At 41.3% G+C, this 17,962-nt stretch overlaps 2 protein-coding genes across 3 annotated transcripts in view; both read left to right on the top strand.

Annotated features, from left to right (window-relative positions):
* Positions 1–4,976, top strand: part of LOC106085845 (uncharacterized protein CG43427) — a 497,194-nt gene extending 492,218 nt beyond the window's left edge. Inside the window, exon 12 of one of the 2 annotated variants that reach the window (XM_059363470.1) lies at positions 3,906–4,976. In XM_059363470.1, the coding sequence (XP_059219453.1) occupies positions 3,906–4,093 (188 nt within the window). In that variant the 3' untranslated portion in view covers positions 4,094–4,976. The remainder of the gene's footprint in view (positions 1–3,905) is intronic. The other variant, XM_059363474.1, reaches the window with a different exon arrangement.
* A 6,034-nt stretch (positions 4,977–11,010) lies between these two features.
* LOC106085843 (kelch-like protein diablo) lies at positions 11,011–17,724 on the top strand. Its single transcript, XM_013250280.2, has 3 exons — positions 11,011–11,244; positions 11,369–11,812; positions 16,460–17,724. The coding sequence occupies exons 1-3, from the start codon at positions 11,101–11,103 to the stop codon at positions 17,579–17,581; spliced, it is 1,710 nt and encodes a 569-aa protein (XP_013105734.1). The 5' UTR covers positions 11,011–11,100; the 3' UTR covers positions 17,582–17,724.
* Positions 17,725–17,962: the final 238 nt, after the last annotated feature.

Genomic DNA, 17,962 nt, shown 5'->3' on the forward strand with positions numbered 1-17,962 from the left:
AAATCGAACCATAATTGCGCCCTCTATAGGCTCTAGAAATCAAGACCCTTCGAAAGTTATCGTGCTTTCGACAGATAGACGATCGTATGGACGGACATGGCTAGATCGACTTAAAATGACACGACTTTCAAGAATATATATATTTTATGAGGTCTTAGACGCATATTTCGAGGTGTTTCAAACAGAATGACGAAATTAGTATACCCTTATTCTATGGTGGAGGGTATAAAAATTTTTTAGTCAAATTTCTTGGACACTATAAAAGATATCATGCACATTTAGGTCTGTTTTTTTGTAGGGCTTTTTAAGCACTTTTCAGCAAAAAAAAAAAATTGGACCATAAATGCGTTTTTGACAGTGAACAAAATTTTGTAGGTCCGAGGTGACCAACTTTGAAGGCCAACCAATGGGCCCCTGGGACTTCAAAGGCCTGATATTTTGCATATAAACTGGACACCTCAGCTATAACTTTGTAAAATTTCATGATGATACTTCTATCCGTTCCAAAATGGCGGACTTATTTCCAATTTTGTTCCCCATCCCACTGTGCGAGGGTTCCTCTTACTCTCGACATTACAGGTGCATTTTTTTCGAAATGGGATCAGATTAAGATATAGCACCCGATTTTCACTTCTAGAGCCTTAGCAAGCGCATTTTTGAGCTATCTTTCCAAAATTTTGCATTACGCTTTCCTCTACGACTACCACAACATTTAAAGAGTAGAACATCCAGCGAACAGCTCAAATACAAACATCATGCCTGTGTCAAGGGAAGGTCGGTGGAGACTGCCCTACAAGAGGTTAGGCATAAAATAGAAGAATCCTTCGATGCCAAAACGTACACACTGGCGGTATGCATTGATTTCGAGGGGGCTTTTAAAAATGTGCGGACCGATATCCAATCCTTAGACAAGTACGGGGTGGACCCTGTCCTTAGAGACTGGATAAATCATATGCCAAGGAACAGGTGGATAAATTGCGGGTCCCATGACATAAACATAAGGGAGAATGTGGCACAGGGGGGCATTTTATCGCCACTCCTTTGGGTGACCACCATAAATAACCTATTAAGAATGCTTACTGAGGAGGGATTTGAACACGTCTGCTATGCAGACGATGTTATAATGCTTATAATGAAGGACCGAAAAGGTCTTGCATATGGCATATGACTGGGCTAGACACAGGGGTCTCAATGTTAACCCAGAGAAGACTGAAATATGCCCGTTCTCGAGGAAGATGAAGGTGAACCAATTTGACGCCCCACATTTCCTCAATAAAACGATATCGATGTCTGACACGGTCATATACTTAGGAGTGATCTTGGAAAGGAAACTTAATTGGAAGTGTCACATTCAGGAGCGTACTGATGAAGGTCACAAATGTTGGGCACTATGTAGATGGAAGGAACGAGGTTTCCGATCGGATACCTACGGCACTTGAAGTCGAGTGTCGAGTCTTGGACTGATGGAACCCTAGTCGAGTGCGAGACGCTGATGGCAGCGCCACAATCTTGAACTGACGGGACCCTAGTATAGCCTTCTGGAAGATCATGTTACACGGATGGATCAAAGCTAGAGGACAGAGAGGGCCTGCAGGTCTTCATGGAGAACCCAGGCACTGAGATCTGTTTTAAACTGCCTGACCATAATATGGTCCTGCGGGCGGCGATCCAGGCGATCTCGGACGTCGAATGTGAAATCTTTACGGACTGTAAAATGGCCATTAGGGCAATAACAACCAGAAGGATATTAACGCCTTCTCTGAGGATGGCACTATCCGCATCGTTTGGGTGCCGGGCCATAACGCAGTAAAGAGGAATGAAATGGCAGTGAAGGCCAGAGAACTTCCGTCGATAAACTTGGTTAACCCCAAGCCTTTCGGGTGGACGCAGTCTGATTTAAGGGCGTGGACGACGAACGCTGATGGACGATGTAACGCTGTGGAACAGCGAAACGGTCGATAGGACGACGAAAATCTAATGGGAAGATCCGGATCGTGAAAGACGAGGGTATTAGTGACAGGAGAAGTTTTTACATGGCTGCCATTCCAAATTGTAAATACCCAATAAATACCTTTTTTATACCTACCACCGAAGGATGGGGGTATATTCATTTTATCATTCCGTTTGCAACAAATCAAGATATCCATTTCCGAACCTATAAAGTATACATATTCTTGATCGTCGTAAAAATCTAAGACTATCTAGCCATCACGCTACAGTCTTGAAAAATAGAGATATTGAGCTGAAACTTTGCACAGGTTTTTTTTTTGTCCATAAGCAGGTTAACTTTGAAGATGGGCTATATCGGACTATATCTTCATATAGCCCCCATATAGACCGATTTCCCGATTTAGCGTCTCAGGCCTATAGAATCCACATTTATTATCCGATTCTGCTAAAAATTGGGACAGTGAGTTGCGTTAGGCCAGTCGACATCCTTCTTCAATTTGGCCCAGATCGGTTCAGATTTGGATATAGCTGCCATATAGACCAATCCGCCGATTCAGGGTCTTGGGCCGTTAAAAGTCACATTTATTATCCGATTTTGCTGAAATTTGGTACAGTGAGTTGTGTTAGGCCACACGATATCCTTCTTCAATTTGGCCCAGATCGGTCCAGATTTGGATATAGCTGCCTTATAGACCGATCTCTCGATGTAAGGTCTTGCGCCCATAAAAGGCGCATTTATTGTCCGGTTTCGCCGAAATTTGAGACAGTGAGTTGTGTTAGGCCCTTCAACATCTTTCTGTAATTTGGTCCAGATTTGGATATAGGTGCCATATAGACCGAACTCTCGATTTAAGGCTTTTGGCCCATAAAAGACCCAGAAAAGTCACATTTGGGACAGTGGGTTGTGTTAGGCCCTTCGACATCCTTCTTCATTTTCACTCAGATCGTTTCAGATTTGGATACAGGTGCCATATAGACCGATCTCTCGATTTAAGGGTTTGGGCCCATAGAAGGCGCATTTATTGTCCGATTTTGCTGAAATTTCGGTCAGTGAGTTGTGTTAGGCTCTTCGAAAACTTTCTGCAATTTCAACATCCTTCTTCAATTTGGCCCAGATCGGCCTAGATTTGGATATAGCTGCATATAGACCGATCCGCCGATTCATGGTCTTGGGCCCATTAAAGTCACATTTACTATCCGATTTTGCTGAAATTTCGGAAAGTGAGTTGTGTAAGGCCCTTCGACATTCCTCTACAATTTGGCTCTGATCGGTTCTGATTTGAATAATGCTGCTATATAGACCAATCTCTCGATTTAAGGTTTTGGGCCCATAAAAGCCGATTTTATTGTCCAATTTCGCCGAAATTTTACATATTGACTTATGTTAGGCTTTTCGACATCCATTTCGTATATGGTTCAGGTTTATTTTGTAGATATAGCTACTAAAAAAAATCCATATTTTTTTATACACAATTGAACAATGGCTTGTACCTATTAGTATTTGGTCCAAATCGGACCATATTTCGATATAGCTGCTATGGGGACATAAATTAGGAATTTTTCCCCGGACTATGACTATGGATTATGGAGGGTATCCAAAGTTCGGCCCGGCCGAACATAACGCCTTTTTACTTGTTTTTCGTATCTTGTGTTTCTTTTTCTTCATCCATGGTGCTGATACTTAAAGTTATCCAAGGTCGAACTTCCTTCCAATTTTCCACTAGCTCTCTTTTTTTTAATTTGCAACTTTTGAATGTCATAGGACCTCTACGCAAAGCCTCAAAAACTATGAAATTACTTTTTTTTATTTTTTTTTTGAGATTTTAGCCCAGCTGTAAGATAAACATTGATTATTTTTTTTTTTAATTTTGTTTTATTTTTTTTTTTTTCGTTTCATTTTATGTTTTATTCAAATCTTGAAAAACAAATCATCACTATCATTGATCAATGACTAGGACGTGGAGCTGCCATGATTATTGAATCGCTGTTTTTATTCTATCACATCAATTGCTTCAAATGCTGTGTCTGCCATGTCCAATTGGGCGATGGGCTCAATGGGACCGATGTGAGAGTGCGAAATCACAAATTGCACTGTCAAAATTGTTATTCCAGTGATGATGGCATCAAATTCAGTTGTGTTTGAAAAGCGGCAGCCAAAAAATAGAAAAGAAGCGATAATCGAGAAGAGAGGATTTCAACTCCCAAAGCATGGACGCAAAAGGATATGCAATACAATATCCTTGAGGCATACTTACAAGAATTGTTGTTATTGTTAGTAATTAATTAAGGCTTATGCATAGAAATCGAACACAGAATACCCTAAACACACTCACAACTTTCAACCTCTCCCCCCTACACCTATACACCTATACATTATCATATAAACATAATATATATAAACATACTCACACTATATATCACACACACACACACACACAAACACACTTTATACATATTTGTTAACCAAGTTAATTAATATTGTATTTTTGAATGTCGTCTGTTTGTTTCTTGTTTTCTTTCCTAAATATGACTAAAGTAAAAAACAAAAAATCGAAAATTTTCCTGGAGAGAAAATCAAAGCAAAACAAAAACTTTTTTTAGGCATTTTCTAAAAATGTTTAAAAAACAATTTAAGTGTTTTTTTTTTCTTATCGTTTCTTCTCTCCTACAACACTTTTGATCAATTTGTAATTGGTGTCTTTTTTCTAAAAACAAGTCAATTTCAAAACAAATTAAAAGCTCTCTCTCTCTTTGTTTTTTCTTCCAATTAAAACTTGAATGTAACGAAAACCAAATGAATAAAAAGCAAAAAAAAAACTTAAAAACAATAATGGAAATTTTTGAAGATTTATAGAAAATTTCTTTGTTTTATTTTTTGTAATAAATAAATGCAAATATTTTATTGCTTAATATTTATACACATATATGCGAAATCAAAAACAAATCTCTATATGGAATGTTACCCAATAAATGTTTATGAAGTTTAAAACGAATACGAAATCGACTCTATACGCCCCCCCCCCCCCCCCCCCCCCCCCCCCCCCCCCCCCTCCCCCCTCCAAGCAAAAATCAATTGTTATGAAATTTAAAACCGAATTATACAAACTGAAAGCAAATGAGAAAAAAAAACAAAAAAAAATATTTACAATATTTATAAAATATTAACGAAATGCAAGCATACAAAAAAAAAAAAAAAAAAAAAAAAAACGGAATCTAAAATTGTATCATATCATTATTTAATTTTTTACTTTTATTATTATTATATTATATATATATATACATTAAATACTATAAATGATTAAGTTAAACAATGTTTTAAGACAAAACAACAACAACAAAAATAATGTATTTTATTTGAAACACAAATGTTTTAACATAATGCATACACTACTTATATAAATATTTGAAAACTTTCAACTCTTAACATACTATCCTTCCTATCTATCACTCTAAAGAGCGAGACAACCAAAATAATTGGTGAATTTAGAGATTTTTAAATATTTCCCCTTATTCTTTAAATGCTTATATTTTGTTTTATACATGTTGTTTATTCAGTTCTTTCTCTTCTTCTTTTCCCTTTTTTGTATCCTTAAACTGAAGCATAAGTTCTTCTTAAATTTATATATAACAGTGTTAAAAATAATTGTAAATTCCACTTTCTTAATATAATTTGGACCCAAGTCTATGTATAAGTTTAACAAATAAATACAATAAAAAAAATAATTAAAACAAAATTTAGTTTTAAACGTTTTGAATAATTTGAGAAAAAAGAAACCAGGAACTATTGATTTGGAAAGGGGACTCCCCTTCACCAAAAGCCCGTCGAGCGGGCACATCGTCCAATTGAAGTAGTATAAGGTTCATATAACAGATATTTGGAAGGAGAGTAAGATTTCGGCAACCACAGTGATGTAAGACAAAATGTGTCTCAATCGCATGGCAGCCGGTTGTACGCACCGGATTGACCCGATGGAAGCCTCATCGGCAAGGGCTGCCGCCTCAGTGTACGTGTTCGTCTTTTTATCGTCATGGGAGAGGCACATCCCGGAGTGTCTTCTCCGCACGCTTCTGTTCCGTGCCGGGAATTGAAAAGAACACCGGATCCTGGTTCTGTTCGGTTTGCCAGAACCGACTTCATCATCGGTCGGTGTCGGTGAGGTGTAAACGGTGCATGGGGTGGATACATTTCCCATCTTGCTCTGGCCTCACTTCACTACGGGAGTATAGTCATACCGGATATGTCACAAGGCGCTGTGCGAACATAGCTTAGTTTTAAATGAGAAAAAAGAAAACAGGAACTATTGATTTGAAAGGGGGACTCCCCTTCACCAAAAGCCCGTCGAGCGGGCACATCATCCAATTGGAATAGTATAAGGTTCATATAACACATATTTCGAAGGAGAGTAAGATTTCGGCAACCACAGTGATGTAAGACAAAATGTGTCTCAATCGCATGGCAGCCGATTGTACGCACCGGATTGACCCGATGGAAGCCTCATCGGCAAGGGCTGCCGCCTCAGTGTACGTGTTCGTCTTTTTCTCGTCATGGGAGAGGCACATCCGGGAGTGCCTTCTCCGCACGCTTCTGGTCCTTGCCGGGATTGAAAAGAACCCCGGACTCTGGTTCTGTTCGGTTGGCCAGAACCGACTTCATCATCGGTCGGTGTCGGTGAGGTGTAACCAGTGCATGGAGTGGGTCCATTTCCGATCTTGCTCTGGCCTCACTTCACTGCGGGAATATAGTCATACTGGCTATGTCGCAAGGTGCTGTGCAAACATAGCTTAGTTTTAAATGAGAAAAAAGAAACCAGGAACTATGGATTTGAAAGGGGGGACTCCCCTTCACCAAAAGCCCGTCGAGCGGGCACATCGTCCAATTGGAATAGTATAAGGTTCATATAACAGATATTTCGAAGGAGAGTATGATTTCGGCAACCACAGTGATGTAAGACAAAATGTGTCTTAATCCCATGGCAACCGGTTGTACGCACCGCATTGACCCGATGGCACACTCATCAGCAAGGGCTGCCGCCTCAGTGTACGTGTTCGTCTTTTTTTCCTCATGGGAGAGGCACATCCCGGAGTGCCTTCCCCCCACGCTTCTGTTCCGTGCCGGGAATTGAAAAGAACCCTGGATCCTGGTTCTGTTCGGTTTGCCAGAACCGCCTTCATCATCGGTCGGTGTCGGTGAGGTGTAACCGGTGCATGGAGTGGGTACATGTGTCTCAATCCCATGGCAGCCGGTTGTACGCACCGGATTGACCCGATGGAACCCTCATGGGCTGCCGCCTCAGTGTACGTGTTCGTCTTTTTTTCGTCATGGGAGAGGCACATCCCGGAGTGCCTTCTCCGCACGCTTCTGGTCCGTGCCGCCTTCATCATCGGTCGGTGTTGGTGAGGTGTAACCGGTGCATAGAGTGGATACATTTTCGATCTTGCTCTGGCCTCACTTCACTACGGTAGTATAGTCACACTGGCTATGTCGCTATGCCGCCCCCGAACTCTCCCGTACAGCAATTATTGCCATGCCAGTGCCGGGAAGTGTATCGTTTTTGCAGTTAAACTGCAACGAACTTCGTGGCAAGATCGATAAGATTGTGGACTTTATGAGTCGGAAGAGCATATTGATCACAGCGATCCAGGAGACAAAGCTGATCAACACCTGCAGCTTGCACAGTTGTCACGGTTACAAAGTGCTACATAAAGATCGCTGAAGCAATGGAGATGGGGGAGTGGCCTTCGTAATACACCATTCCGTGCAATATTGACCTATATCGCCTGCGCATAGCGCTAGTGACCCCTACATGGAATACATGGGGATAGCAGTCAAGTCTGGTACTGCCGAGATAGAGCTATACAACGTGTACATACCGCCGGTTGGTAGCTGTGTCCCGATTAGTGGCCAGGCTTACAACCCCGTCATAAGTGGGTTGCTATCTGGCTATAATCGTCTGGTTTTAGGGGACTTTAATGCGCATCACACGTCATGGCATTCTCACCTAGGTAACGACCAGCGTGATATAGCTTTGGCAGAGCAGTTTGAAAGCTCCACGTTTTGCACGGTGAATGAGGATGTCCCCACTAGGATTACGATGAGGTGCAGCAGCTTGCCAGACATCTCCATTGCATCCCCTTATCTCCTGAGTGACATATCCTGGCATGCTGTCATCTCTTTGGGGCCAGACCACCTACCCATAATTCTCACCATCGACCGACCAACCGACTTTATAACCTCTAAGCGCCGGACGTTTACCAATCATAAGAAGGCCGATTGGACTGGCTTCAGAGAGTATACCAATCGCCGCTTCAGTTAACTGCCACCGCCCTCTGATGTGCTTGTTGCCGAGAGGAAATTCCGAGACATCATAATACCAGCCGGTCGAATATCCTAAGTGCGGGCCAATTTCCCGGCGCAAGCAGTGGTACTCGCAGATGAGCGTGAAGGGATTCGTGCTGTGGGCCCCGCTAACCCCAGAATCAGCGAGTTGAATCTGGAAATAAACAGGGTAGTCAACGAACATAAGCGGAATTTGTGGCTGGAACACTTGGAGCAATGTAACTTAGGCACCGGTGTAGTAGGCAAACTGTGGTCTACTGTTAAGTCACTCTCGAACCCCGGTAGACGGGATGACAGGACCTCAGTTAGTTTTGGCGACGTAACCGTGACTGATCCGAAGAGATGCGCCAGGTTGTTCAACCGTCAATTTATTGTGCATCACGAGAGAGACTGCGCAAGGCGGAGTGCCATTCGCCATATCCATGGTCTCCGAGCCAATGGACAGCCATCACAATTTAACGTGGGCGAAGTTACGATTGTCATCCGTGGCGCCAAATCATCCAAGTCATTGGACCCCGTCGGAATGTCCACAGTGATCTAAAGAATCTTGATTTACCTGCAGTTGAGCACCTTACTACTCTCCTCAACCTGTCTTTGAACACTCACAGAGTCTTGTTTTGTCCATAAGCAGGTTAAGTTCGAAGATGGGCTATATTGGATTATATCTTGATATAGCCCCCAAATAGACCCATATAGACATTTATTATCCGATTTTGATGAAATTTGGAACAAAGAATTGTGTTAGGCCCGTCGACATCCTTCGTCAATTTGGCTCAGATCGAACCAGATTTGGATATCCTAGCTGCCATATAGACCGATCCTCCGATTTGGGGTCTTAGGCCCATAAAAGTCACATTTATTATCCGATTTTGATGAAATTTGGAACAATGAGTTGTGTTAGGCCCTTCGACATCCTTCGTCAATTTGGCTCAGATCGGGCCAGATTTTGATATAGCTGCCATATAGACCGATCCTCCGATTTAGGGTCTTAGGCCCATAAAATCCACAATTATTATCCGATTTTGATGAAATTTGGAACAATGAGTTGTGTTAGGCCCTTCGATATCCTTCGTCAATTTGGCTCGGATCGGGCCAGATTTGGATATAGCTGTCATATAGACCGATCCTCCGATTAAGGGTCTTAGGCCCATAAAAGTCACATTTATTATCCGATATTGATGAAATTTGGGACAGCGAGTTGTGTTAGGCCCTTCGACATCCTTCGTCAATTTGGCCCTCATCGGTTCAGATTTGGATATAGCTGCCATATAGACCGATCTCTCGGTTTTAGGTTTTGGGGCCAAAAAAGCGCATTTATTGTCCAATGTCGCCGCAATTTGGGACAGTAAGTTGTGTTAAGCCCTTCGACATCCTTCTTCATTTTCGCTCAGATCGTTTCAGATTTGGATATAGCTGCCATATAGACCGATATCTCGATTTAAGGTCTTGGCCCTAAAAAAGGCGCATTTATAATCCGATTTAACTGAAATTTGGCAAATTGACTTATGTTAGGCTTTTCGACATCCATGTTGTATATAGTTCAGATCGCTTTATTTTTAAATATAGCTTCTAAAAAGACCAATATTTTGTTATACACAATTGAACAATGACTTGTACATATTAGTATTTGGTACAAATCGGATCATATTTTGATATAACTGCTATGGGACATAAGGTATGTAATTTTCACTGGATTTTGATGAAAGGTGGTTTACCTATATATACGCGAGGTGGTGGGTATCCAAAATTCGGCCCGGCCGAATTTAACGCCTTTTTACTTGTTACTATTCTTTTGTTTCTCATAGTGACCCTTACAGTTTTCCGGGAGCGTGTTACTGCCCCAGCACCCCAACCAATTGGGTTTTGTGGGATCGCACATGTATCCCTCGTTGTGGCGAGCCGCTTGCTCCAAGATCTGACGCTCGCCTTTAGGCGTCCCTAACCTTGGAACAGACGCTGATGTTATTTGATGGCGCCAATAGCTCGACTTTTCATCTCGAGTATCGTTGGCACTCAGTATTTAATTAAGAGCCAGTGCCACCTGACGCCTCATGACGCCTCGGAATCGCTGAATGCCCGCTGCCGGATTTGCAGCTACTCCGCATAAAAACGAAGCTTTCCACTATCCGCAACCTATGGACGCCCGGTAGCCTTCAGCTAAGCTTCCCTTGATAATGATGGACACTTCACAAGTAGGAGCTCAAAGTTCCAGCCTGTATGGTGCTCATAGTTATCCCATGTCGCCCTGGAGGTGCAAATATTGGGTTGCCCAAAAAGTAATTGCGGATTTTTCATATAGTCGGCGTTGACAAATTTTTTCACAGCTTGTGACTCTGTAATTGCATTCTTTCTTCTGGCAGTTATCAGCTGTTACTTTTAGCTTGCTTTAGAAAAAAAGTGTAAGTGTATATTTGATTAAAGTTCATTCTAAGTTTTATTAAAAATGCATTTACTTTTTTTTAAAAAATCCGCAATTACTTTTTGGGCAACCCAATATATGTAATAAGACACATTCATAATAAATTAAACTTTGCCGATAGCATCGATAGGAAAAATATCAATCGATATAATTAATTATCGATAGTGCCATCTATATTTTGCCAGCTCTCTCATGGATACACCCATATACAGCTACTGTCAAAATAACGGTAAGTTAATCAGTGCGCATGATGCCCAACTGTCATTGTATACCAAAACATTTGGCTAACTGTTATAATGACAGAATTGAAAAGTAATTCAATTGCAAAAGGCCATTTGACAGGAAGAGGAGTTTTATCAACAAACAAATAAATGTTTGCCAAAAAATTACAAAAATGGATAATTCCGAGACCATAACGAAGAAAACCAACAACAGTGTGGATTTAACCAAACAGGAACAAATGAAACCGCGCTCTTTCATACGGGGTACCAGTGGCCACTTGCTTCAACAATTGAATGAGTTTAGAAAAAGGGAGCAGGTATGTACATATATGCTGCATGTGCAGTGGCGGTGGTGGCAGACGAATAAGACAAAAGCAACACCCACCTATCCGTTACTGTGTGTGTGTGTGTGGAGAAGTTTTCAATTTCCTTCATTTTCAGTTTACCGATGTAGTGCTACTGGGCAATGATGGCACCCGCATTTCGGCTCATCGCAATATTTTGGCTGCTGCCAGTCCTTATTTTATGGCCATGTTTAGCGGCCACTTTCCCGAGAGTGAACAGGCTGAAATTTATTTACCCGAAATCGATACTCTATGTCTGCAATTGGTTGTGGAATTCATCTACACTGGCCTGGTGGACATCAACGATGACTATGTGCAACAATTAATGCAGACAGCTTCATTTCTGCAACTGGACCACTTATCGGATATGTGTGGAGAGCATATGGGGGAATTGTTGGATCCAGAAAACTGTTTGGGTTTCAAGCACTTTGCCGAGAAGCAGAACAATCAGATATTGCTGGAAATGTCTAAGGATTTTATAATAACGCATTTTCAAGATGTGGTGCAATGTGAGGAGTTCTACGAGATGTCCTATGAGGAGGTAAGGCACTTCCCCAAAAAGTAAAATGGATCAATGTATATCATACTTGCCATCGATGACGAAGTTTTTTTGTTTAAAGAGCTTTAGCTCCATAACTAAAAAGACATTGGTCTTTGACATTAACAATCATATTTCAATGCTTCCACTTGGGATACCATATTTTCGGAGATCAGTAGGTCTTCCTGTATCTATCCCAATTTGAGGGTAAAAAGTGTTCTCTCCTACCAAAGACCTTTTATTGCCAGTTCTATCCTGATCGGTCTTTATTTATTATTATACCCACCGCCGTAGGATAAGGGGTATATATATTTCGGGTCGTCGTAAAATTCTAAGACGATTTACGATGTCCGTGTGTCTGTCCGTCCGTCTGTTGTAATCACTTTAGAGCCTTCAAAAATTGCAATATTGAGCTGAAATTTGGCACAGATACGTCTTTTTGATGCACGCTGGTTAACTTTCTTGAACGGGCCAAATCGAACCATATTTGGATATAGCTGCTATATAGACCGACTTTCTGATAAAGTCTCGGAAGACCATAAAAGCTTTATTTATCACCCGATTTCGCTGAAGTTTGCAACAGTGTGTTATTTTAAGTTTCCCAATATAGCTGCCATATAGACCGATCTGCCGATAAATGGTCTGAAGCCCATAAAAGTGGTCTGAAGAGTTATTTTTAGCCTCCTGACACCCGACCTAAATATGGTTCAGATCGAATTATATTTAGATATAGCTGCCATATATACCGATCTGCCGATAAGCGGTCTGAAGCCAATAAAAGCTTTATTTATCTTCATATCTGGCTGAACGTCAAGACGTGACCCAGATACTTGCCTCCTTATACTATCATTTGAATTCGAATTCAACTGCCATAGACCTTTCGTTTAGTTCCCATATTATGCCGATCGAATTACACGACTTTTTGAAGCGTTTTAGTTGGGTGGGCCGGTCTCAAACTCGGTCCGAAATGTGTATATCAGATTTGTAGCCAACTCCCAAAGACCTTTCATTTTCTACCCAATTCGTGACGTTGGACATTCATGCCCGTTTTGGTGTTGGAGCGGCTCCGTAGACACCTTGAACCAAATTCTTATTACAAATGTGGTCCCAACTTCCAAACATCTTTCATTTGATACCCATATTGTCCCCATCGATAAATATGTCCTGTTGAGGGGTTTTTGGGGGGAGTGGAGGGGGAGTAAGATACCAAGGAATACATTTTTATATCAGATTTTTACTCTTCTTGTAAATACCTATCATTTGATATCCATATTGTCCCAATCAGCAAATATGTCAAGCTGGGGGGTTTTAGGGTGGGTGGAGGGGAGGCCCCTCAGTCACCAAGGAATACATTTTTATGTCACATATGTACTCTACTTTTAAGTACCTTTCATTTGATACCCATATTACCCAAAGCGGTAAAAGTGTTCTGTTGGGTGGTGTTTTTGGGGGTGGGGAACCCCCCGACACTTAAGATGACATTTTCATGCCAATTTCTTACTCTACTCTTAAATAACTCTCATTTGATACCCATATTGCCCAAAGCGGTAAAAGTGTCCTGTTGGATGGTGTTTTTGGGGGTGGGGGGTCCCCCGCCACTAAGGGTGACATTTTTATACCAAGTTCGTGCTCTACTCTTAAATACCTTTCATTTGATATCCATATTGTCCCAATCGGTAAACACACTCGTTCGGGTGAGTTTTGAGATGGGGCGTTCCCCCAGATTAGTTGATTCCAAAATGTTATACCAATTTCGTGTTTTTTTGGGGGAACCATAAGATGGCATGCAAAATTTCTCTTAAATCGGGGCACCCATCTCCGAGATCGGTACACCCATCTCCGAGATTTGGCGTTTTTGAAACTGGGGGTATGGGGGAGTGCGCCCCCTTCAGATATCAAAAAATTTAGTACCCTACCCTTTTTCACCCGGGGCTCAAACTCTACCATCTGTGAAAATTTCATGCAAATTGGTTCAGCCGTTTTTGAGTCTATACGAAACAGACAAAAAAAAAAATAAACAATCAAAGAGCAACAATTTAATTTTTATATAATAGATAGCTGAGCCCGGCCCGCTTTGCTGAGCCCGATAATGCTATGTTGCAGAAAAGTACTCTTAATTTTGAAATTTCAGCCTAATTTCAGTTGAAAATATATTCCAATTTTCCTGTGTATTTTTTTACTCTCAATTACCTCTTATTTAAACCCTATAAGTAAAAGTCCTGTTTAAGGAGTTGGTGGATCCCCAGAGACTTGGTCTCAAAAGTGGTAGTCAATTTCGTAGGTTAGTTTAGGTAAGGGTGGCAATCTTTTACAGACTCACTTAGACAATTTTAAGTCCATTGCGATACCACAGTAGCGACAGACCAAGGCTTCTGGCGAGAATCGAACCCACGATCCCTGCACTGGTAATCCAAGCACGCTACCAACTCGGCTACCGGAGCGCCTAAGGTTAATGTAAACGTGCCAACAAAATTTCCCTTACGTCGACCCTACCCATCTCCGAGTTGTGGTGTTTTCAATTGGATTAATTAAATCCATTTGAAAACAGCCAGTAGATGGCGCTTACTTAAATGTTAGTACTACTACTCGGAGTGGCTTAACGCCTATAACATTGATCATTATGTGTTAGTTGTCTATAAATGACTATATGATTTTTTTTTTTAAATCAAATCTATAATCTACTCCCGAATACCTTTCATTCGAGTCCCATATTGTCATTATCGTCCTATTTGAAGGAGTTTTGGGGTCGAAGCAACCCCCTAGGTACTTGAACCCGAATTTTGATATCAAATTTGTATTCTACTCTCAAATACCTTTCATTTGAGTCCCATATTGCCCTGATCGGTCCACTTTTATTTTTGTGTGGTACTTTTGGGGTAAGGGGGAGGGTACGACCCCCTTGAGATATCAAAAAATTATATAGCCTATTCCTCCTTCCGGACGACTCCCCACAATCTGTGAAATTTAGAAAAATGGGTTTAGCCGTTTTAGCAAACAAACACAAATTAATTTTTACACCATCCACCATAGGAGGGGGGGTATACTAATTTCCCCATTGCGTTTGTAACACCTCGAAATATTCCTCTGAGACCCCACAAAGTATATATATATTCTTGATCGTCACGACATTTTAATTCGATCTGGCCGTGTCCGCCCTTCTGACGAAAGCTCGTTAACTTTCGAAGGAGTAAAGCTAGGCTCTTGAAATTTTGCACAAATACTTCTTTTTAGTCTAGGTCGGTTGGGATTTTAAATGGGCCATATCGGTTCATGTTTTAATATAGCTGTCATATAAACCGATCTGGGGTCTTGACTTCTTGAGCCACTAGAGGGCGCAATTTTTATCCGATTTGGCTGAAATTTTGCATGAAGTGTTTTCTTATTACTTCTAACAACTGTGTTATGCATGGTTGAAATCGGTCTATAACCTGGTATAGATCCCATATAAACCGATCTCCCGATTTGACTTCTTGAGCCCCTGGAAACCACAATTTTCATTCGATTTGGCTGAAATTTTGCACATAGTATTCTGTTATGTCCTTCAACAACTGTGTCAAGTACGGTTTTAATCGGTCTATAACCTGATACAGCTCCTATATAAACCGATCTCCCGATTTGACTTCTTGAGCCCCTAGAAGCCGCAATTTTTGTCCGATTTGGCTGAAATTTTGCATGTGGTGTTTTGTTATGACTTCCAACAACTGTATCAAGTACAGTCGAAATCGGTCTATAACCAGATATAGCTTCCATATAAACCGATCTCCCGATTTGACTTCTTGAGCCCCTAGAAGCCGCAATTTTTGTCCGATTTGGCTGAAATTTTGCATTTGGTGTTCTGATATGATTCCAACCACTGTGCCAAGTACGGTCTGAATCGGTCTATAACCAGATAAAGCTTCCATATAAACCGATCCCCCGATTTGACTTCTTGAGCTCCTGGAAGCTGAAATTTTTGTCCGATTTGTCTGAAATTTTGCATATAGTGTTCTGTTATGACTTCAAACAACTGTGTCAAGTACAGTCGAAATCGGTCTATAACCAGATATAACTGCCATATAAAGCGATATAGCTCCAATACAAGCCGATCTCCCGATTAGACTTCTTGACCCCTTAAAAACTCAAATTTTTGTCCGATTTGGTTGAAATTTTGCATTTGGTGTTCTGATATGACTTCCAACCACTGTCCCAAGTACGGTCTGAATCGTTGTATAACCTGATATAGCTCCCGTATAAACCGATCTCCCGATTTGACTTGTTGTGCCCTAGCTAACAACAAGTCCCAATTTTTGTCCGATTTGGCTGAAATTTACCATGCAGTGTTTTTTATGACTTTCATCAACTGTGCCAAGATTGGTCTAAAACGGTCTATAACGTGATAAAGCTCCCATGTAAACCGGTCTCTTGATCGTCTTTTTTGGTTCATAGAAGCTTGAATTTTCGTTTAACAGAAGTTTGGTATGTAGCATAAAATTATGCCCTTCAACTAAACTTATTTTGTAAAAATTTTTAGCAGAATCCATGGTGGTGGGTTCCCTAGATTCGGCCCGGCCGAACTTAGCACGCTTTTACTTGTTTTGTTTATAGAGCTTTAGCTTCATAACTAGGTGGACATTTTTTTAAAGATTTGATTTCTTTCCCTTATTTTTTCAGTTGGTTCCCATACTCAGCAATAATGAACTATTCATGCACTCCGACGACACCATTCTACAGGGCATAGTGCGTTGGGCCGAATATCAACCCGAAGATCGTCTACCATATCTATCACAACTCCTGCGTTTCATACATCCCATGTGCGTTTCGGCGGATATGACACGTTCACTGACCACCCTACAAAAACAAAACGATTGCTCACAATGGCTCAGTGAGGTGCAACACTATGAGGGCAGCTCGGAATGGCGTATCTTTCTGGTGGACAAAATGGGCAGAAATCCAGAGACTTGCCGCTATGATCTGAAAACGGGGACAATGTTGACTTTAAAGCCTCCACCCAGGCCAGCATTTGCCATAAGCCTGGCGGCCTATAAAAATATTCTCTACATTCAGGGCGGCAGTATAGGCAGGAGTACCAATAATTGCTATTATTACAACATCTATCGCGATCAATGGCATGATTTGGCCCCTTTGCAGGTGAAACGTTCCCATCATCGTTCGCTGATAGTCAACGACTGTTTATATGCCATAGGTGGCAATTCTTCAAATGGCATTACCAATTCGGTGGAATATCTCAATTTGGCCACCAATAAATCGGATTTCTGCAAACCCATGTTAGTGCATCGCAGCTCCATGGGTGCAGTGGTGCATGGTGAGTGCATGTATGTCATGGGTGGCGAGGAGGAGATACGCAGCTACAATTGCCTGGAACGTTATGATCCCCGAGAGAATTCTTGGCATTTTCTAGCCCCCATGAATGATGTCAAGGGCTATTGCTCAAGCGCTGTACTGGGGGACTACATCTATTGCTGTGAGGGCCTGGGCATGTGCATGGAACGTTATGACATGCGAGCCAATAGATGGGAGGTCCTGGATTTTGGTGAAGAGCGTGAATTTTATGAAATCTTCACCGTAGACAATCAACTGTATTCGACATGTGGCGATTTTATAGCCCACTATGAGATGGATACAAACAAATGGGTTGTGGTCCATAGATTTCCCTTTCTGCGTGATTGGGACTATGCTGTGGCAATGAACATGGTCAATTATGGTCTTGAAGAGGAGCAGGAGGAAAATGCCAAAGACGAGGATGCCGATGAGGCAGACATGAAGGACAAGTGACAATAATTATATAGCAACGAAATGTTTGTTTTTCTTTTGTTGTAGTTTAAATTTTCAGAAATGTTAGTGAAATTATTGTGGGTCTCTTTTTTTTCCAAAAAAAATATAATTATAATAATAATGGTTAAATAGTAACAAAAAAAAGATAAAATAAAAGTAGTTGAAAGTAGTTAAAAATAATGTGAGTTGTTGGTATGTGCGTTTTTATATATCCCTAAAAAATAACCAAAAGAGGCAAGTGAATGATTGAACTTCGAATGCCTGGCAGGAGGCAAGGGGGGTGTTTATACCCAAGCCCGGCAAGGCAAGTTATGCGACACCAAAGGCCTACAGACCCATAAGCCTTACGTCCTTTCTACTCAAAACCATGGAACGTATTGT

This window comes from Stomoxys calcitrans, chromosome 2 (genome assembly GCF_963082655.1).
Source record: "Stomoxys calcitrans chromosome 2, idStoCalc2.1, whole genome shotgun sequence".
In the NCBI taxonomy this organism is placed as follows: Eukaryota; Metazoa; Arthropoda; class Insecta; order Diptera; family Muscidae; genus Stomoxys; species Stomoxys calcitrans.

Coding starts and splice junctions, on each gene's coding strand:
- LOC106085843 (XM_013250280.2), top strand. CDS start 11,101: ATGGATAATTCCGAGACCATAACGAAGAAAACCAACAACAGTGTGGAT. Junction 11,245..11,368: donor AGTTTAGAAAAAGGGAGCAG/GTATGTACATAT, acceptor CTTCATTTTCAG/TTTACCGATGTAGTGCTACT. Junction 11,813..16,459: donor ACGAGATGTCCTATGAGGAG/GTAAGGCACTTC, acceptor TTATTTTTTCAG/TTGGTTCCCATACTCAGCAA.